This window comes from Mus musculus, chromosome 6 (assembly GCF_000001635.26).
Source record: "Mus musculus strain C57BL/6J chromosome 6, GRCm38.p6 C57BL/6J".
NCBI lineage: Eukaryota > Metazoa > Chordata > Mammalia > Rodentia > Muridae > Mus > Mus musculus.
In genome coordinates, this window is record NC_000072.6 from 64,058,416 (window position 1) to 64,082,120 (window position 23,705).

The 23,705-nt window shown below is 37.8% G+C and overlaps 1 protein-coding gene across 2 annotated transcripts in view; it reads left to right on the top strand.

Annotated features, from left to right (window-relative positions):
* Positions 1-23,705, top strand: part of Grid2 (glutamate receptor, ionotropic, delta 2) — a 1,448,316-nt gene that overhangs the window by 802,410 nt on the left and 622,201 nt on the right. For both annotated transcript variants that reach the window (NM_001370966.1, NM_008167.3), the window contains exons 6-7: positions 5,450-5,623; positions 18,367-18,528. In NM_001370966.1, coding sequence (NP_001357895.1) covers positions 5,450-5,623; positions 18,367-18,528 — 336 coding nt within the window. The remainder of the gene's footprint in view (positions 1-5,449; positions 5,624-18,366; positions 18,529-23,705) is intronic.

Here is a 23,705-nt window from a genome sequence, read left to right on the forward strand (position 1 = left end):
TAAGCTATATTACACAGAAGTAATACAGTAGACCAACATGTATTTCCTGGATGATATTTTAGCTACAATGTTGCAAAAGAAACTATCCAGTAACCAAAGCAATTGTCAACCACTTGTTCAATGTTAGCACTCCAGAAGGTGAGAGAAAAGCTCAATTCTTTTCTCAACCTGGAGACTTTGCTGGTAATGCTTCCGAGGATAGCTTCATCATCACTGGCTTGAAACCTTCCCTGTGTTTTACTGCTGGTCGTACTTTATCAGTCCTTGAGGGAAGTGCTATTTCTCTCTAGCATTCAATGCTGTTTAAAACAAAATAAAATGTCCACAACCCATGCCATTTACATCAGCTACTGCTTTTATCTGAATCAAACAGAAGCACAAAGAATGAGCAGGTTTGCAAGGAAAAGTATTATCAGCTAGTTTATCCAAGGTCGGCTCTTTCTCTTTCTATCCCCATTCCACTTAGCCACCTCATTCTCTTGAAGTCTACTTCAAAAAATTTGAACCACATCCTTTTTGCCCATGTTTGTTTGTTTGTTTGCTTGTTTTTCCATTTCCATGCTTATTATAAAAACTAATAGAGGAATGATGATTTATTCATATTTCAATAAATGGGAAAAAACGTGGATTTTTCAAATTTGTTATAAAGCTGCATATTTCCCAGAGTAACAACAAAGCCCTCACAGACATGTCAAATGCCCATTTAACTGAACATAAAGTGATTTTTGTCTACATCACTTTGCATAACTATAGTTTAGTAGCTAATTTTAAAATGGATTGCAAAAATTTATTTAATCTTACTGCACCAATAGTTTTGTAGAGAGGAATTATAAATCAATGTTGACACTATGCATTAAGGCACAAGTTGTAGAAACTTGAAAACAGTATTGTTTCGTTTTAATTTGCAACAAGTACACTGTACTAATGAGAGGCTGTACAGCTCAAAGAGAGCAATCAATCAAGTTAGGCCTTGGTGATGGTGTTTCTAGCCTCCCCGAGCTCAGTGGGTCTCTCACAACACACTTCTGTATCCCTAGTAGCTTCGCTTTAGGGCCCTAAAGCAAATGACTTGATGCTGTATTTGTTTTACAAAAGACGGAACTTAGATAGGAAGCTCATCTGGTTCCATAGCAAGGCTTCTAACTCCTGGTGATGCTAGCTCTGATCTTCCATGCCTCGTGTCATTCCAGCGACCTAAAACAAGTTTAAAGTCATAATTCTCTGTGAGTCCATGAGGAGTTCGGTTATGGAAGAAGCCTTTAGTTTGGGGATTTAGATTCTCATTTTGAAATTTCAAATCTTAGACATTTAGTGGATATTTTGAATTTTTGTTTGTTTACTGATTAGTTGACCTCTGTGTTAATAATCAATCAAGAAGAAAATTACCATTCTGTTCCGGTTCCTCCTGATTTTATTTCAGATTCCAATATAGTGTTTGCAAAATTACTTGATGTGAGTGTTGTATTTTCTTGAAATGTTACAGGGCCAACTGTGCCACAGTATGCAGCACACAAACATATCATAAAATCTTCTCTTAACATTGCAGCAGAGCAGACTACATCTCATTACTGAAATTTGCTAGGTCAGGATTATTTGTCATTTTCAATGCATTATGAGCATCTAAAACTAACTTTTCAGCTACTGATTCTTTAAAAGGGTGGTTTAGTAAAACCCTATGACTGACCCATGCAGTAAAATTTCAGTTGCCCCATACTTACTAAATACTCCCTGTGATTCAGGAACTTCTTTAGATGCAAAGAGATGAAAGAAAGAGAAAGCAGGAACCTGTGAGGAAAAACAGATAACAAACTTTTTCTGGAAGAATACACTTCAGGCTCTCAACTGATTTGAAAAGTCTTTTTCAAATCTTGAAAGTCTTTTTGTCCTCCCACTTTCTCTTTACTTCAACCTGAAGTTGACCTACTTCAGAATTTCAAAAATACTGAATTCTAAAGTACTTTTCGGGGGGCAGTGTGTGTTTCTGTCTTCTTAGCAAATAATTTCTTGTGTTTTCCCTCATTGGCCCTTACAGAGTTCAAAGTCCAGTCTACATTAAACAATTAATGTAAATTTAATGTTTACTTGGATATATTAATTCAACTTCAACTAATTTATGCTTATTAGTAATTACTCTTTGGGAAAATACTATTGTGCTTTCTTTCCAAAGAAGTAAAATTAAAAGTCAGCTATGATGGACAAACCTGTCTTTATTATAGTATTAATTCTATGTTCATAAAGAGATGCAAATGAAGACTCCAAAGACAATGTTAGAATTCTGATTCTTCATAGTCTTTAAAAAAACCCAGATATTTCAGTATCCCTTTATAGAAATCAAATAGTACGTTTGGTAGTACTGGGGTTTCAAGTAGAGTTCATTTTTTTTTTTAAATAAACTAGCTCTTTTTGGAATTGCTTTCAAAATCATAAAATTTAAACATTACTTTTAAAAATAGTCATGTAGACCCTGGTTGCGCAAAGGTTTGCTATGTTAATACAACCATTTACTTAGGAATTTTTTTATTTTGAAAGTATTTTATTTTCAGATTAACTGATCAGCTGTCATGAAATATGTATATGACTTTCTGTGTGCATATGACAAGTGTGTGCACATTTGGAACATATATTTTGGAGAGCAAAATAATATTCTTGTCAATATGAAGCCTGTCTCAATCAGGCTGGCACACCACTTTGAATAGGTTTGAAGATTAAGAGTCAAAACTAAAACTGCAAGTAAAATTTTTGAGACAGACTGTTCATTTCCCTCAGAATGGCAGATTCTTTTCCATCAGAAAATTACTTTTGTTTTCCTTTCTCACATAATAACAGACAAAATATGTTCTATTCAAGTTGGCATTCCTTCTTATTTATTTGAAGATATGTAGCAGAGAACTTCATCTCATGGAACTTTTGGGTTGTAAGCAGCCCTTTCTGCACTTGGAGACAGACCTGTAAAAGGGTTTGTCTTAGGGCAGGTCTCAGGATAGAAGATATTTAGAGCTACCAGTCACTAAACACTGACATAATGTGGGTTTACTATCTTTATTGCCATCATTATTAAATATTAATCAGCATGATTCTATTAGGGTGATGCGGCTTCTTATATAATTAGCACACACCATCTTTTTCTTTATTTTTTCATGTCATTTCTAAAACCTTCCATGAATAAAAAAATTCCAAATGAAGAGCTTTGAGTCTCCATGATTTTTTATTTATAAACTGTTAATAAGCAGTGATTCAGTGTCATTTTTTTTTTAAAAAAACAAAGGGAAAAAAAACAGATAAATGAGCTGACATTTTGCCTGATACAAAGTAGGCATTTTTTTACCTCCAGATTTTGATTTTAATATGCTGGCTTGTAGTTCATTACCTTGTGGAGATCAGAAGAAGATGGTTATGTTTGATAAATTTGGGTAAATAGGAAAGAAGAATCCCATAATAACATAAGGAGAAATCAGTGTGTCCTTTGCTACCTTCTGAGTGAAACTTCCTGACTGTACAATGAAGTATTTTAGAACACTGAAAGATATTGAGTAGCAAAGGTGATATTCATTCACTTTAAAAGATTTCAGATGAATATCAGGTATTAAAATAGAACTGACTGGACACTGTTTAATTCTGCTTTGTAAGCAGGTAATGGAAGATTCAAAGTACTAGCCTTTTGCCAGACAAAGTTTAGGTGACCAGTGAAATGACACAGACTAAGGGGAAAAGACATTAAAGCTGCTGAAAGCCATTGTTTATGGTGCATTAGGGATTAATCGCCCAGAACTTCCTGATGTTGCTGTGGATACAGCTGATGGCAGGTGTTATTTTATTTTTAGAGAAACCTATATTTCATAAAGAACATAAAGAAAGGTGAGTTTTCTGGCTATGTGCCACAAAGAATGATAATTTGTAATGAACATTGTAGGAAAAAGAAAATTAACGCTTCTTGGAGGTCTGCTTCTCTTCATCATACAGGGTTGGTTCCTTGGATAGAAACATAAGAGTGCATGCGACAGCCCATAATGTCTCATCACGAAACACTTATAGTCATTGCATAAAAATCAATTTGCAATAATCTGTTCATCGCCGAAAGCTTTATTGGCTTAAAAGCTTTCAAATGGACACGATGGACACAGGCTGCTCTAGGAAAGACTGCTGAGAAACTAAAACTTTGGTTTGTCACTTTTGTTCTAATCCCAAGTAAAGCAAACGTGTATCCATGAGACACTGTTATTTTTGTATTATTTATATGTCTATTATTGAGCCTAAACTTTGAACCAAATCTCAGAATAGGTGAAGGGAGAAGAGAGTGAATTTCTTAGAGTTTGGCAAGCATTCATACACAGAGTCAGTATCACTTACATAGTACTAGATTTCATTGACATGGTTCATGCTAATCAACAGAGCTCCTCACATTTATGTAGTGACCACTGGGAAAGTTCACTCTTTCATCAGTAGTTATTGAAAACTGACTCCTTCCAATAAGAAACATATATGGACATCAGTAAGAAAACATTTTAAGATAGTGTCTCTGTTTTGATTATAAAAAGAGAAAGAAATATTAAGATATGTTCTATGGGGGTGTGGTGAGGTATGGGGGAAAGGGGTGCCTTGGTAGGCCCATGCCAAGGCATCCCTTCCCCCTGAGGGACCAGCCACAGGATGGTATAGTATAGAATCGAGTTCATTCAGGGCATGGGGAGGGCAGTTAAGAGGGTAGTAGAGGCAGAGAAAGGCAGAGAGAGGGAGAGAGTAGAGAAGTGGAGGCCAGCCATGACATCATGGAAGGGGGAGGGAGGAATGGGGAGAAAGGGGGAGCAAGAGGGCAAGAGGTAAGAGTAAGAGAGAGAGAGAGAGGTGGGGCATGCAGCCCCTTTTATATTGGGCCAGGCCTACCTGACTGTTGCCAGGTAATTGTAGGGAGAAGCATACCTGGCTATTGCCAGGTAACTGTGGGGGTGGAGTCCAGACAGAATGCCAACTGTCTCCTTTGCTTTCGTTTATTTAGTTTGTTTACAGCCCTTAATTTTCATTTTATCGCTAAGGCCAACAAAGGTGCATCTTACATCACATCTCCCTTCCTTGGTACACAAAATATATCAAAAGCTATTAATGAATCATAAATTGTAATTGAATCTTATTTTGTGAACATTCAATATTTTTCTCTTATGTTTTCAGCATAATTGGTTGTTAAATTACTTTTAAAAAAGCATCTTTAAGCCACATGTTTCATGTAGACATGTTGAGCCATTAGGTTACATAATATAAAGCAACAGAAAGCAAGTATGACTGAATTCACCACTTTGATGAATACACATAACTTTCACTGAATACTAACTAAATGAAGTGGATGTGTTAAGATGTGTTAGCTTCCTTTCTACCTCCAAATAACTGGTCAGCAATTCTTTTGTATTTCTGCTGCTATATTTAAGAACTGCTAATTCTTCCTCTTCTTATCTTTTAGGAAATAAATGATGTGGATGTTCAGGAACTTGTCAGAAGGTCCATTGGAAGGTTAACAATAATTCGGCAGACATTTCCAGTCCCCCAGAATATAAGTCAGCGCTGTTTCCGTGGCAACCATCGAATTTCTTCATCACTGTGTGATCCGAAGGATCCCTTTGCACAGAATATGGAGGTGGGTCTTAAAGGATGGGGTATATCTTCCACGGTGCATCTTCGGGGGTCTGGGATGAAATCTCTGAGTGACACTAGAATGAGGTGGCATACATTATTGTTCTGGGGCACAGTCTATCCCCTGACTTCTAAGTGCCTTTGGCAGGGAGTGCAAAGAGCCTTTGTCTTTGATCCCTTTGATCCTATTGTAGGAAAAGGATGCCCACTTTCTTAATAAAAATACAATAAGTGACTCTTCCTTCCTTCTAAGCAAACAAGCAGATACAGGGCATTTCCTGGAGTGGGACTGTGATTGACACAAGGCTGCACTTCAAAGTATTAAGTGAACAGAATTGCTTGAATTCTGTGACATAAAAGGCAGAGATATTTATTCCCTTTTAAAACGATTTCTAGATTGAAGAACTTTAACTCTTTCTTAAAAAAGAAAAAATAAATGAAGGCATATTTAACGTTCAAAATGCACCGTGGTACTCTTTGCCCATATCCAACTCACACAAGGGACAATGGCACCCTTGCTATTACAGAAAGAATTTCAAATTAAACACAAATTTCTGAATAGGAGACTGCAAAGTACCAAGTTTACAAAGTTTACTCAGAAACCTGTCTTTTAGACAGCTCTTGGAAACTATTTCTTTCCCCTTCCCTTCCCTTCCCTTCCCTTCCCTTCCCTTCCCTTCCCTTCCCTTCCCTTTCTTTCTTTCTTTCTTTCTTTTTTTTTTTTTAAGAAAAATCCTATCAGCTATTTTCCTCTTGAACTGGAGATCTCAATCTGTTCTTTGGAAGCTGGTGTTAAGGAAAGCAAGCACCAGCAGCAGGGGGCCATGACTTCTCCAGCCCTGCAAAAGGCATTAGGAAGAAAGAATCAATCTGTCACATTCACTTATATGCGCAGTCAGTACAGGGCTATACAGCAAAACAAAGCTGCATGGTACAGCAGTCTCCATGTGTACTGCAGGAGTGCTATGTCAACATCCGAGTAACCATTGGGTAACCATTAGGTATCAGCAAAGATTAGTTACCATTAATTTTGCAAATCAATATATATATATATATATATATATATATATATATATATATATTTCAGAATTCTCATCCTTTAAAAAGTTAAATACAGAAAATATTTTTACTCCCTAGAATTGTTTTAATAATGTGGAAACACACCTATAAGATGACTAATTTGTTCCCCACAATATCTTATAAGGTAATTGTGTAAAACACAGTCTTAGCTAATTCCACAGCCTCCTCACTCATGGGCTGCTTAGAAGATTGCCATTTACCCTAACATTTCCTCATATTTATTTGTATTAATCCCATGGCTCCAAGATTATTTAATATTCAAATAGCTGCTCCTTACTATGTTTTAAGGGAATTTAGGTTTAGCATGTCCCATGTAAGAGACTCTGAAGCCTTACACTGGCTGTCTACATGTTAGTGTTACTTTTAATTTTATGTTTGTGATGAGTTCTTTACATCATAACTGATTGTGAGGATAACGCGAAAATGACAGGAATCTAAATTAAGAAAAACATAAAGTAAGTTTAACTTAGAAAATTATGAAATATTAAAATCTGTTTGCGCCTTCCGCTCGACTCGAGCCCCGGGCTACCTGCAAGCAGAGTCTTGCCCAACACCCGCAAGGGCCCACACGGGACTCCCCACGGGATCCTAAGACCTCTGGTGAGTGGAACACAGCGCCTGCCCCAATCCAATCCCGCGGAACCGAGACTGCGGTACATAGGGAAGCAGGCTACCCGGGCTTGATCTGGGGCACAAACCCCTTCCACTCCACTCGAGCCCCGGGCTACCTGCCAGCAGAGTCTTGCCCAACACAGGAAAGGGCCCACACAGGATTCCACACGAGATCCTAAGACCTCTAGTGAGTGGAACACAACTTCTGCCAGGAGTCTGGTTCGAACACCAGATATCTGGGTACCTGCCCTGCAAGAAGAGAGCTTGCCTGCAGAGAATACTCTGCCCACTGAAACCAAGGAGAGTGCTACCCTCCAGGTCTGCTTATAGAGGCTAACAGAGTCACCTGAAGAACAAGCTCTTAACAGTGACAACTAAAACAGCTAGCTTCAGAGATTACCAGATGGCAAAAGGCAAACGTAAGAATCCTACTAACAGAAATCAAGACCACTCACCATCATCAGAACGCAGCACTCCCACCCCACCTAGTCCTGGGCATCCCAACACAACCGAAAATCTAGACACAGATTTAAAATCATTTCTCATGATGATGATAGAGGACATCAAGAAGGACTTTCATAAGTCACTTAAAGAATTACAGGAGAGCACTGCTAAAGAGTTACAGGCCCTTAAAGAAAAGCAGGAAAACACAGCCAAACAGGTAGAAATCATTAAAGAAAAACAGGAAAACACATCCAAACAGGTGATGGAAATGAACAAAACCATACTAGAACTAAAAGGGGAAGTAGACACAATAAAGAAAACCCAAAGCGAGGCAACGCTGGAGATAGAAACCCTAGGAAAGAGATCTGGAACCATAGATGCGAGCATCAGCAACAGAATACAAGAAATGGAAGAGAGAATCTCAGGTGCAGAAGATTCCATAGAGAACATCGACACAACAGTCAAAGAAAATACAAAATGCAAAAGGATCCTAACTCAAAACATCCAGGTAATGCAGGACACAATGAGAAGACCAAACCTACGGATAATAGGAATTGATGAGAATGAAGATTTTCAACTTAAAGGGCCAGCTAATATCTTCAACAAAATAATAGAAGAAAACTTCCCAAACATAAAAAAAGAGATGCCCATGATCATACAAGAAGCCTACAGAACTCCAAATAGACTGGACCAGAAAAGAAATTCCTCCCGACACATAATAATCAGAACAACAAATGCACTAAATAAAGATAGAATATTAAAAGCAGTAAGGGAGAAAGGTCAAGTAACATATAAAGGAAGGCCTATCAGAATTACACCAGACTTTTCACCAGAGACTATGAAAGCCAGAAGAGCCTGGACAGATGTTATACAGACACTAAGAGAACACAAATGCCAGCCCAGGCTACTATACCCGGCCAAACTCTCAATTACCATAGATGGAGAAACCAAAGTATTCCACGACAAAAACAAATTCACACAATATCTTTCCACGAATCCAGCCCTTCAAAGGATAATAACAGAAAAGAAGCAATACAAGGACGGAAATCACGCCCTAGAACAACCAAGAAAGTAATCATTCAACAAACCAAAAAGAAGACAGCCACAAGAACAGAATGCCAACTCTAACAACAAAAATAAAAGGAAGCAACAATTACTTTTCCTTAATATCTCTTAATATCAATGGACTCAATTCCCCAATAAAAAGACATAGACTAACAGACTGGCTACACAAACAGGACCCAACATTCTGCTGCTTACAGGAAACCCATCTCAGGGAAAAAGACAGACACTACCTCAGAGTGAAAGGCTGGAAAACAATTTTCCAAGCAAATGGACTGAAGAAACAAGCTGGAGTAGCCATTTTAATATCGGATAAAATCGACTTCCAACCCAAAGTTATCAAAAAAGACAAGGAGGGACACTTCATACTTATCAAAGGTAAAATCCTCCAAGAGGAACTCTCAATTCTGAATATCTACGCACCAAATGCAAGGGCAGCCACATTCATTAGAGACACTTTAGTAAAGCTCAAAGCATACATTGCACCTCACACAATAATAGTGGGAGACTTCAACACACCACTTTCTTCAAAAGACAGATCGTGGAAACAGAAACTAAACAGGGACACAGTGAAACTCACAGAAGTTATGAAACAAATGGACCTGACAGATATCTACAGAACATTTTATCCTAAAACAAAAGGATATAGCTTCTTCTCAGCACCTCACGGGACCTTCTCCAAAATTGACCATATAATTGGTCACAAAACAGGCCTCAATAGATACAAAAATATTGAAATTGTCCCATGTATCCTATCAGACCACCATGGCCTAAGACTGATCTTCAATAACAACATAAATAATGGAAAGCCAACATTCACGTGGAAACTGAATAACACTCTTCTCAATGATACCTTGGTCAAGGAAGGAATAAAGAAAGAAATTAAAGACTTTTTAGAGTTTAATGAAAATGAAGCCACAACGTACCCAAACCTATGGGACACAATGAAAGCATTTCTAAGAGGGAAACTCATAGCTCTGAGTGCCTCCAAGAAGAAACGGGAGAGAACACATACTAGCAGCTTGACAACACATCTAAAAGCCCTAGAAAAAAAGGAAGCAAATTCACCCAAGAGGAGTAGACGGCAGGAAATAATCAAACTCAGGGGTGAAATCAACCAAGTGGAAACAAGAAGAACTATTCAAAGAATTAACCAAACGAGGAGTTGGTTCTTTGAGAAAATCAACAAGATAGATAAACCCTTAGCTAGACTCACTAAAGGGCACAGGGACAAAATCCTAATTAACAAAATCAGAAATGAAAAGGGAGACATAACAACAGATCCTGAAGAAATCCAAAACACCATCAGATCCTTCTACAAAAGGCTATACTCAACAAAACTGGAAAACCTGGACGAAATGGACAAATTTCTGGACAGATACCAGGTACCAAAGTTGAATCAGGATCAAGTTGACCATCTAAACAGTCCCATATCACCTAAAGAAATAGAAGCAGTTATTAATAGTCTCCCAGCCAAAAAAAGCCCAGGACCAGATGGGTTTAGTGCAGAGTTCTATCAGACCTTCAAAGAAGATCTAATTCCAGTTCTGCACAAACTATTTCACAAAATAGAAGTAGAAGGTACTCTACCCAACTCATTTTATGAAGCCACTATTACTCTGATACCTAAACCACAGAAAGACCCAACAAAGATAGAGAACTTCAGACCAATTTCTCTTATGAATATCGATGCAAAAATCCTCAATAAAATTCTCGCTAACCGAATCCAAGAACACATTAAAGCAATCATCCATCCTGACCAAGTAGGTTTTATTCCAGGGATGCAGGGATGGTTTAATATACGAAAATCCATCAATGTAATCCATTATATAAACAAACTCAAAGACAAAAACCACATGATCATCTCGTTAGATGCAGAAAAAGCATTTGACAAGATCCAACACCCATTCATGATAAAAGTTTTGGAAAGATCAGGAATTCAAGGCCCATACCTAAACATGATAAAAGCAATCTACAGCAAACCAGTAGCCAACATCAAAGTAAATGGAGAGAAGCTGGAAGCAATCCCACTAAAATCAGGGACTAGACAAGGCTGCCCACTTTCTCCCTACCTTTTCAACATAGTACTTGAAGTATTAGCCAGAGCAATTCGACAACAAAAGGAGATCAAGGGGATACAAATTGGAAAAGAGGAAGTCAAAATATCACTTTTTGCAGATGATATGATAGTATATATAAGTGACCCTAAAAATTCTACCAGAGAACTCCTAAACCTGATAAACAGCTTCGGTGAAGTAGCTGGATATAAAATAAACTCAAACAAGTCAATGGCCTTTCTCTATACAAAGAATAAACAGGCTGAGAAAGAAATTAGGGAAACAACACCCTTCTCAATAGTCACAAATAATATAAAATATCTTGGCGTGACTCTAACTAAGGAGTGAAAGATCTGTATGATAAAAACTTCAAATCTCTGAAGAAAGAAATTAAGGAAGATCTCAGAAGATGGAAAGATCTCCCATGCTCATGGATAGGCAGGATCAACATTGTAAAAATGGCTATCTTGCCAACAGCAATCTACAGATTCAATGCAATCCCCATCAAAATTCCAACTCAATTCTTCAACGAATTGGAAGGAGCAATTTGCAAATTTGTCTGGAATAACAAAAAACCTAGGATAGCAAAAAGTCTTCTCAAGGATAAAAGAACTTCTGGCGGAATCACCATGCCAGACCTAAAGCTTTACTACAGAGCAATTGTGATAAAAACTGCATGGTACTGGTATAGAGACAGACAAGTAGACCAATGGAATAGAATTGAAAACCCAGAAATGAACCCACACACCTATGGACACTTGATCTTCGACAAGGGAGCTAAAACCATCCAGTGGAAGAAAGACAGCATTTTCAACAATTGGTGCTGGCACAACTGGTTGTTATCATGTAGAAGAATGCGAATCGATCCATACTTATCTCCTTGTACTAAGGTCAAATCTAAGTGGATCAAGGAACTTCACATAAAACCAGAGACACTGAAACTTATAGAGGAGAAAGTGGGGAAAAGCCTTGAAGATATGGGCACAGGGGAAAAATTCCTGAACAGATCAGCAATGGCTTGTGCTGTAAGATCGAGAATTGACAAATGGGACCTAATGAAACTCCAAAGTTTCTGCAAGGCAAAAGACACCGTCAATAAGACAAAAAGACCACCAACAGATTGGGAAAGGATCTTTACCTATCCTAAATCAGATAGGGGACTAATATCCAACATATATAAAGAACTCAAGAAGGTGGACTTCAGAAAATCAAATAACCCCATTAAAAAATGGGGCTCAGAACTGAACAAAGAATTCTCACCTGAGGAATACCGAATGGCAGAGAAGCACCTGAAAAAATGTTCAACATCCTTAATCATCAGGGAAATGCAAATCAAAACAACCCTGAGATTCCACCTCACACCAGTCAGAATGGCTAAGATCAAAAATTCAGGTGACAGCAGATGCTGGCGTGGATGTGGAGAAAGAGGAACACTCCTCCATTGTTGGTGGGAGTGCAGGCTTGTACAACATGGAAATGTAAATGAGCTAAATACCTAATAAAAAATGGAAAAAAAATCTGTTTGCATCAAAAGAAGTATCAGGAAATATAAACAACACTTAGGAACACCAATGACTGACATTTGTGGAAAACAGAGAGCATCAAAATCCATTTGCTTAACAATGTAACCGTTGTTTTGAATAACCACACAACAAGCACTTTCTCTCTGTGTCCCCACCCACACTCAGGGGAAGGAAGGGGGTCCTGCAGACACACAACCCCACCTTTTGTCCTCAAATCTACAAATAAAAGAGATCAAAAAGAGGTTATTTTGGGGGAAAATTGTTTGTTTCATATTAGCTTACCTCTTATGTCTGATAGAATTATACTAAATATTTACTATATGAAAATGAGAAGTGACAAACTTTTTATATGGAAAGATTTACATAATTGAGAGAATGTGTTCAGAGCTCTTGAATTTAAAGTATTCCACTACAAGCAGAGATCTTGGTACTCAGCCCTTCCCAGGTTTAAAGCTTTATTTCACTCTAGTTAGAGAAAGCAGCTAAATCTCTGCAATAAATTCTCACTGGGTTCTCACTGCCTGGCAGTTCAGGAGTAGAAAGCTCTTTAGGAAAAGAAGCCCACTCAGCTCAGGTCTGTGAGGCAAAGCAGGTGATGAGGGGGACCACAAATAGATTTTTATCTCAGCATTCTGGAGTGCCCAGCTGAAAGCAATGCTTATGAATGCAAGTATGCAAATAGGGCTCAGGTGTGCACCAAGGCTAGAAATTGAATTCTAACATAGAGTGGACTTATGTGCTGAGGGATGAGGAACTACAGACCTGCCAGTGTGCTCCTAGCCATTGCCTTTTAAATGCATTAAGAAAGGGGGAAAAGGTTTGGAGACCATTGAAGACAAATTTCATAAATCTTAAATTGGATATCAAAAAGCAAATAACCCTGGATTAGCTGAAGTTGTATCATAAGTAACAGTGACAGGGTGAGCACTGGAGTTTGGGGAAGCAGCCTTTCCTGCATGCTGAAGCTTTGTTAGCTTGGGTACAATGGAGAGAAAAGCGAAGGCTCCCCAGTTTTTCCAAGAAAACCTGTCTTTCCAGTGTTAGGTTGTTAGGAGGGTTAAGACCATGAATGCAATTTAGAGGGACAAAGCTGGCCTTGTACAAACAAAACTCATTACAGAATGTAAATCAGTGGATTAGAAAACACAAGGGTTTGAAGTTTGTTATTATTATTTATTATTTTTTGACACAGGTTTTTTTTTTTCTATGTAGCCCTGGCTATCCTGGAACTCACTCTATGGACTAAACTTTCCTTGACCACACAGAGATCCACTGCCTTTGTCTCCCAAGTCTTGGGATTAAAGGCTTATACAACCATACCCAGTCTTGCTTTGAAGATTTGAAGGTTATACATCCATGCTTAAACTAGGCTTGCTAAGTAATTGCCCAGAGCAATCAGTGAACTAGCAGATATGATCAGAATGCCACTCATGGAATTTAGAAAGAAAAATGGAAAATGTGGGAGGCAGAATCAAAGCCCCAGAGATTGATTTACTATTACAATCTTCAAGACAAAAGGGAGCAGTTCTTTTAAGATTAGTATAATAAATGATAGTAGTGTGCAATACTACACATATTTGTATAAGTTGTAAAATATGTTAGTAAGTTTTTGATTACTTCATATAAGAAAACAGAGCTTTTTTTTTAATAACAAGCAAAGACAAACTAAACTATTTTCAAATAGTTTTTTTTAATCTGTTTACTATTTTTGGAGGACTAACAGTGTTATGCATTACAAACTGAGTTTATATAATATTTGGCAATTTTTTTCAGAACTCCTACAGAAAGACATTGAAAAGTCCAGCAAGGTAGATACCACTCAGACATTCTCAATCCGAAGGATAAATGTCAATACATTCTGTCAATAGGAAAGTGTTCAAATACTAAAAATGTTATTATATATTTACTTTAAAATTATAACATTAGATATTTTTATAAAACTAAATTATTTCAAATAATTTGTAAACCAAACTCTTTTTCTCTAAGTCATTGAGTAAAACTGAATCACCTATAAATGTCAATCAAATCTCTAAGGATTTGCTACACCTAGAATACACTTTAACTTTATTCTGTGGCACCGAATACATTCTGATGTGTACTGCTTGCCACCAGCTACTCTTTTAAGGTCAGTTTGAGAAGTACAGAGCCAGAATCTTCCACCGTGCCTAGATAAATATCCTCTGTCCTCCAATTTAATTCTTCATGTGTCAATCTCCACTTGATCAAAATTGTAAAGGACATGAACCTATGAGGGAAAAGATTATGTAGCATTACACAATCAAGGTCAGAACTGTTAGTATTGACTTGTAATAATCCTTAAGGTTGAAATTCCACAGAAATCAAGTAATTCCACAGTCAATTACGTAAAATCTAGGTGGAAGAGCCTTGGCCTGACAGCTGCTCAAAAACGTTACTTTGAAGGCAAATTCAATATGATCACAGTGCAAGTCAAATCTGCTGTGAACCACTTTAATACAGTCTTGGACTCTGTGTCAAAAGCACTTTGCCAAGATCAAGAGAGAGACGGTCTCCCACTCCAATCTCCTAGTCAGCTCACATCTGCATTAATGTGTCGGTTCTAGTTACTAAACTTTTTATGGAAAGGAGAAACAGGAGACATACAAAGGAAGAGGTCTAGTGTGGCAGGCAACCTAGAAACTGTACCCAGCAGTGATCAGCAGAAGGACAGAGAGTATTTCAGGGAAAGTGACAGATGGTTTCTGGAGGTTTGCTGGTGTCAGAGAACAGGTGTGATAGCAGGAACATGGATCAGTTATGGGAGATCGGATGCTGGCATGCAAGATTGTAAGACACAGGATTGTGTTCAGATTTTCAGTCATTCGTGTGTAAGGGTTGAAAGTGTGCATAAAACTTGAAACCAACTCTTTACATCCTGAGACAGATGGCTTGGCATCACTGTGAGGGAGGAGTCAAAGACCTCATGAAGGCAGTGATCATAAGGTCACTAGATGCTGTTGAAAGGGAGATGAGCAAATGTGAACCTCAAAGGAGAATGAGAACCTGCTTGAGGAAGAAGTAACAGAGTAGAATTGACAGCTCAGAATAAGTCAGCATTGCTTTCTGACCACGCTGTTTGCAATGTGGACAAACGGAGGGAAGCAGGCAGGCATTGGAAACATCTCTCATATGTCAGGCTCAAAAAGCACTTGCTGTTACAGCGAGCACGGGTGCTCAGAAAACAGCTCTTAGGTATGAAGAAAAAGACTGTACTGTCAGGTATGGAAAAAAAAACAAAAAACAAAACAACAACAACAACAATGTCCAAATTCCTTATGTCTTAATTTTCTGTCGTAATTCAAATCACCTTTCAACTTGACGTTCTTCTCTCCACTTGTCCCACTCTTTGACTTCTTTTGGCAATTGTGTAAGCCAAGTATGTTCCAGACTATTTGGTGAGTCAAGAGAGGATTAGAAAAAGTAGGAAGAAGACAGAACACATAAAATAATAATAATAATAATAATAATAATAATAATAATAAAAGCAAGGACATGCAGCATGCATCTTCATTCAAAACTTTTAAAAGCCTTAACAGTACAATGGTTTTTCAGTGGAGGGATGAACTGAGTGTTCTTGGAGCCACAGAAAAGATGGCTGTCAAGACCTTTTGGGGAGGAGAAGTCATTGTCTTTGAGGAGTGACACAGCTACTTCTGCTTGAATAGATACCTCCATCCAATGTACTGGAAAGTGGTCCTGTTTAAACGCAGTGGATAAAAGAAGAAGCAAAATACATGAAATGGATAGGCAATTGGTAACAGTAAGGGGATGGGTGGTCAGGGTAGGAAGAGGATAAAAGAGAGTGGAAGCATTAGTGGAAACAGGTATTTAGTACATTCCTCTATGAAACTTTCATGAAATAAATTACCCTTTAAAGGACTGCCTAGGTCATCAAGCACAAAGAAGGATTATCAGAAGTATTCTCCTACTGTGTAACCTTTGAACAGAACATGACAAAGTTAGCAATTTGGAGAGAAAAGAAAGAAAGAAAGAAAGAAAGAAAGAAAGAAGGAAAGAAAGAAAGAAAGGAAGGAAGGAAGGAAGGAAGGAAGGAAGGAAGGAAGAAAGAAAGAAAGAAAGAAAGAAAGAAAGAAAGAAAGAAAGAAAGAAAGGAAGAAAGAAAGGAAGGAAGAAAGAAAACAAAGCAAGCAAACAAGCAAGCACAGGGAAGGATTCTGTCAGGTGATTGCTCACAAAGCAAAGGGAGGGTCCAAGTGTAGATAAAGGTGGAGGAAGCTAGGAAGCTAGTGTATGGACAGCCTGGGAGGCAGGTGTGAAAAGTGGTCCAGGACAGGTGGGAAGCAGGAGTGAAGAGTGGTCCAGGACAGGTGGGAAGCAGGGGTGAAGAGTAGTTCAAGAGAGGCTGAGCAGGGCACATCATTCATGTCATTTTGAGAATTCTGTTGAAAGATTTCTGTTGGTTATCAAGTATGACCAGATCGACTTTCATGTGTCTTTTCATTTTTCTATTGAATCCTTGCACTCTCTTCCTGACAAAAATTCACGGGCTACTTTTAGCTTCAGATCTCACACTTCATTCATAGTAGATTTCTTCCAGTCTAACCTAGTTTCTCCAACAGTTAGTTACCTGTGTTAGGTGATAGTAACAGTCCACCCGGATATTTCCTTATAAAAATTACTTCAGTCTTAAAGCATCCATAAGTGTCTTCAATGCCCCGTCAAAGAAATTCCCACATCTACTAGTGTGCCTCTTCTATAAATTTGCACATAAAATGATGTGTAACAATCCCAGATGATTAAAGATTCTCTGAAATGTGAAACGAAACCCACAAAGTACTGTTGGGACACTGTCTAAAGGCTGTGCATAGCATCAGACTCTAATTATCCCAGTGGCTGGATCATTGCAGCATTCTGTAATGTGTGGAGACGACGTTGTGAATTTCCTTCTTGATTAATTACAATCACTGACAATCTGCATAGCCTCTTCGTGGTTTGCAGGAAAAACTGTGAAAATGTGACCCTTGAAAACCTAAGAAAACCGGAGTGCTTCAAGGTGAAAATGAGTTTCTATCACTACCTCTCTTGCTCAGCTTTATTTTAAGTTTTCCTTCTGAGAGGCAATAAATGACATTTGGTGGCTTTTTCTGACCTCTTACCTCTTCTCATGGCCATGCATCCTGGATAAATTCTAATCTCCTCTTAAAAACTAGGCAATATTGGTAAATAATTGATAGTGTGGATGGTGGTCCTAGCAAGAGTTATTTAAGGATTGCAATAGACCTTGGGGAAAACTCAGTGGTAATTCAGTTAGCCCCCCCATGTAGAAAGCATGGTTGGTTGCTGTAGACAAAAAAAGTTACCATAAGCACAAGTGCAAACGGCTGGTTGTAGCATTTGTCTTGGCTGTCGATCGTGGTGTCTGTATCCCCACAGCTCTTAGTCATTCTGATGTCCATGAATATTTCTGATAACTGTCCTTCCTCATTACAGAGTTCTCTATAAGCACACAAAAGTGATTGTTTCCCACTTTGGATCCGATGACAGTCATATAAGATCAGATTTGAAACAATGTTGATAGTTGCATCCATATGAGTAATTAAAACACAGAAATGTGACTTACTGAGAAACTTTCTTACTCAGGGTCTCCTTCGATTTTAGTGTCTCAGGATGTCTGCCTGTCAGAGAGAAATAAGGGCCAGGTGATTTTTCTAAGCACTGATATTAACAGTATCCTTGCCTCTGTCAAAATTACTCTTTTTTAGTTTTCTCTTTCATACCCAAATAAGCCAGAAAAGCAATTGAGGTATACAATCTGATAGACCTTGTTCTCTGTGGTAGAACTAGCTAAGGAATGAAAAGAAAAATGTCCTGCCTAGTAAGCAACACAGTGAAGCATGCATGGATGTCAGGAGAGTGCTGCCAAGCTGTCGTCACTACATGTGGATGGCTAGAGTGGAGGGCCTAATGACTCCTGTCTACTTTCTTTCCAGATTTCTAACCTTTACATCTATGACACGGTGCTTCTGCTTGCGAATGCCTTCCATAAGAAGCTGGAGGACCGTAAGTGGCACAGCATGGCAAGCTTGTCCTGTATCAGGAAAAACTCCAAGCCCTGGCAAGGAGGGCGGTCCATGCTGGAGACCATCAAGAAGGTAACTATCTATGGGCAGCAGGGCCCTGCTCTGCATTGGCACGCAAAGCTGGGTGAGAAGGCAGGTGGGTGTGTGGCTAGGTGTTTTTTACAGGTTTGGTTTTTTCTTTAATTGACAATGCTGCAAACTCAGACTAGAAAATGGATGAATGCAATATTTATAAAAGTCAAAGATATATAGAAAAGTGAGGTCTTCTTTATAAGATAAATTATGCAAGAAGAGAACTGGAGGGTGTGAAATCTAAATTGCTATGGTTGTGCCTTTAGGGTAAAGAAACAAAAGCTTTACACTGCATCTTACAAGGAACAAAATGTTGTTCCTTTGTCTTTTGATTTATCACCCACATCATCAGCTGAAAACACTCACAATAGGCTTCATGGTTTCTCACTTGAGTGATACAAGATAAGATAAGCCATTGGATGTAAGGACATTATCTTCTATTATGAACATGATTTATAAACAGTTAACACGTTCCTGTACAGTGGACTATTTTGGGTAACGATTGTAGACTTCTTCCCTGGCAGTGGGTGGCATGCCAGGGTGACCTGACTCTGCTTAGCTACCTGCTCCATACCCAGAAGACAGTTTCTGCCATTTGTCTCTTCTCAGCGGTATAAGCACTCTGCAGTTGATTAGCCTCTTTGTCATGTCGTCCTTGCTGACATCCTTCGTTTGTCTTGCACAGTTTCTTTGATTTAAAATGAAATGATTAATAAAACAAACAATCTTCCTTTGTGCCCTTTAGACGGGAGACAGCAGTCAGGAACTTTATGACGCTTACCTTACCTGTTCGTTTTCTTTTCTCATACATTTGCCTTTCTTTTCTGAAACAAAAAGAAAAATGGCTAGTCATTTGAAATATGCACACATTTAGAAAAGACAGTGAAATGTCTAGGAAATTTTCACATTGCATGTAAAATGGATGCCCAAAGAACAGGAAGTGGAGGGAGGTGATTTTTCAATGCAGAATAGAGTGATGTTGATGTTGATACTGTTTCCGTTTTATGAAGAAACACTTTGCTGAGAATTTAGGCTAACAACCAAAGTATTTAAGAATGAGATATGTTGAACACACTGGCAGAGGAACATTTTTTCAGTGGAGAATGAATAAAACAAATAGAAATTAAGGTGTTGCCAAAATCTCCCAGCACTATCTCTGCAGAGAGCTGGCAGGTGTGAATCCAAGGGAGGTTGTTGAACAAGAGTCTGATCTGCCAATTTATTAATGCCTGATTTGGAGAGGACACAGGAACCTGCATCTATCTGTTTTCCCAGCTTTCTCTCAAAAGAGAACAGTTGCCTAAGGGGTTACTTAGGAAATACTTATTCAATGAAACTATAGTACAAAAGAAAGAGACACCATAACATTTGGATGTTTCATAAGTACCAGTTTGATATATGAAATGATTTGATGTTGTACTTTTATATTTGAAGTAATTATTTAATATTATAATTATGGATTACTATCTTGAATAGCTATTGCATAATTCCCTTCAGATATGCACTTCATATTCAAAAGGGGTGTATAAATTCCAAGTCCTGAAAACTTAGTCTGAATTATAATGACATGATGCCACATTATATTTTTATGGCTGCCCTTGCATTTGGAGTGTTTTTGCATTCTTTATCATAACAATTTTTAACTTAAGTTTAATTGTTGTTGCAATGTTGGTATTAAGAAGAAGTGGATGTGTGATATAAGTGAATTTGTTGATGATTCATAATAGATAATGAGCTTTCAAACATGTTTTATTAAATATTTAGAATCATTAGATGTTGATCAGATATAAAAAGTAGAAGTTATCTACAGACAGACAAGAGACTCAAGAACCACAGCTGAAAGCATCTCTTTATAACATGTATAAATTATTGTAGACAGGGCAGAATGTATCGTCTCTCAGGCAGATAGCACAGCTATACCATGCCCATAAAAGAAGATAGCCTATGTTTTTCTACAGAATCCTTAGTCTTTAAATGGTAACCTGTGCCCACTCTTGACTAGTTAAATATTCTTAATTTTTGGTTTAAATATTTGTTTGCCTATTATCTTTTAATTTTATGATATTTTTATTTTTAAGATTTTCATATATATATATATATATATATATATATATATATATATATATATATATAATAAATATGATCATACACACCTTTCCTTTCCCTCCTCTATCTCCCATTGTACTTTTGACATGCCTTCTTCTCTATTTCATGTATTATTTTTGTTGTTTTGATAACCCATTAAGCAAAATTTATACTGCCCATATATGCATGAGTGTGAGAAAAGCTGCAATTTGGAGCACCCTCAAAAAAAAATTCTGACCATGTTTAACACCTTCTCTCATCAAGTTTTAGAGCAGCCCATGTTATGGACATAGAGAGAAATATTTAGAAGGTAATTTGCCAACATGACATTATACCAAAGTGTAATAGGATATAGAACCTCAGTAGCCATGGGCTTCTGGTCAGAATTACAATAGAAGCCATGAAATATTCTCTTGTGAACAGTTTAAAAATAAGAGTAAAATGGTTAGTTACCCCATAGCAACCGTGCCAGTACTGCACTAGTAGGGAGATGTCACCTGACAGTTTAGTATTATAGTAGGAAGAGTCCAGCACTGGGTGAAACTATCAATTTCTTTTCTCTCCCAGCAGTGTACATACAGCCTTCAGCACTATAAAAGCTTAGCCATTCAGAAGGAAGTTTGACATTTAGTTTTAAATTTATTTCTCAATGTCCTGAAGCAAAAATGTATGGCATTTTCAGAAATATATCTTCCCATGTAGGTATTGTAGGTAACCAACAGCCTGTTTTGTTTTAGGTGACTTCTGTGGCATTCTTGACCAATATAACTAATAGGGACGTATACCGTGCCTAGCACTGTGATTTTTCACTTACAACCCAATGCCAATTAGGGGCTTTGTGTACCCATGCATGGTAATTCTATTTAAATCCTTAGGTTTTATTTAGAAATTATTATATTAGAGTCTTTCCATAAAGCTTGCATCCCTAGTTTTAGCTAAATCACACACTATTCTCTCCTCCCTTATGCACACATCCTTATCCAACTTTATCCTGTAACCTCTGAAACCCCCTACCCACTTCTTTCATGCCACGTATATGCAACTAGTCACCCAATCATGCTTTAATCCTGCGGCTCCTCATAAGCCCCTCCTTGAATTAGCTCTCATCCTTATCCCCTGAGTTCCCCTCTCAGCCACACCATTTCTTGATTAAGCTTTTGTGTATTATATACCTTAGTATTATATACTTCAGTATTTTTAATTGTTTTAATCAACTACTGTTCCTTGCTTAAAGTGTGTTCTGTCACAAACACTGGATTCTGATTTTTAATTGTGCTTCAAGTTAAACAAACATAGCACATATCTATGAGAGAAAACATGCAACACTGTCTTTTTTAAATTTCATCTGTTTAACTGCAAATTTCATTTTCCTTTTTATCTGAGTAATACTCCATTGTGTATATGTACCACATTTTTCTCAATTCTTCTGTTGATGGATATCTAGGTTGATTCTATCTCCAAACTACTATGAATAGAGAAGCTATGAACATAAATGTGTACTTGTCTCTGTAGGGGGATATGAGTCTATGTGTAAAAGTCCAAGGGTAGTGCAGCTAGAACATATAGCATAAAGTAAATATTCACAATCTATGCCCATAATTAAGAGTTTTGCTCATTTCATCATATCTCTAAGCTCTCTTGTGTTCTGTAAACACACACACACACTCACAACCGCACACACACACATGTTTAATTTATTATTGATTTTTACTTAATAGTCCAATTACTCTGCCATATCTTCTAGATAATCTGTTTTGCATATTGGTGAAGCTTTCCACTGAGCTTTTCATGTGCTTATATTGACTGTTTCATTTCCAGATTTAATTTAATTTAGTTTTTTTTCAATAAATCTTTTTATTGAATTCTATTTTCATATATTGGATTGACCTCATCATTTAGTTCATTTTTGTGAGCATGGAGTGAAACTGTATTAACCTTGAGTTGCTTTGACATAGTTGTACTTAGGCCTTTAAATTCTTTGTTTTTAGAAGTTTATCCAAATCATTCTCTTTGGAAGTCATTAGTGTAGAACTAGTACTATCCCTGAACAGCATACTATTTTTATTTTTCCCCATTTTGTGTTTGTTTTTATGCTCCAATTTGAACATCTAGAGTTAGTTTGTTGGGAGAGATTTTTGCTTTTTTTTTTCTTTTATTTAATTATTTTTTACACTCCAGATCTTATTTCCTGCCTCCCCTCCCCAATCCACCCTCTGACTGTTACATATCCCATAGCTCTTCCTCAGCCCCTGTCTCCATGAAGATGTTCCCAACCCCCAATACCCACCCAACCAGACCTCTAAACTCCCTGGAGGCCTCCAATCTCTTGAGGGTTAAGTGCAGTCCTCTACTGTAGATGTGTTGGGGGCCTCATAGCAGTTAGTGAATGCTGCCTGGTTGGTGGTCCAATGTGTGAGGGGTCCAGGTTAATTGAGATGGCTGGTCCTCCTACAGGGTCACCCTCCTTCTTTGCTTCTTCCAGCCTTTCCCTAATTCAACCACAGATGTAGGCAGTTTCTGTCCATTGGTTGGGTGAAAATATCTGCATCTGACTCTTTGAAATACTTGTTGGGTCTTATCTTTTTAAAAAATTCCTTCTTTCATGGAGGTGTTACAATATTCAAGATATAACTGACTCATAGGATGATTGAAATATCAGTTTATGTCATGGAATTGATATGTAGGATCTGAAGCTCTATCCTTAGTCCTGTCCTGAAGGTCAGATACTGTCTTTTGTCAGCTCAAGTCTCTTGTATGGCACTGTAGCTTGGGTTGGAAGTTGTTTTACTTCTCCTGTCTGTGGTCTTACTCTAAGGCAACTATGGCACCCTTGATGAATTTCCAATTCTCTACAGAACTGGTTGGTGACTCCCATAATGTGACTGTCTGTTTTTCATATGCTGGGCCAGTTGAGTCCTTTTGCTTCTGTCTGTAACTTTTACCAGGAGCTGTGAAACCTTGGGTACTTGTGGTTCCTATTTTGGGTTTGATTAAACCACACGCTGGGGTTTGAAACTTCTCTTGCTCTCTACTGTGAGGCAGAAAACTCTACCAGTGCCTATAGGATTTCTACCCTAGATTAGATATAGTGC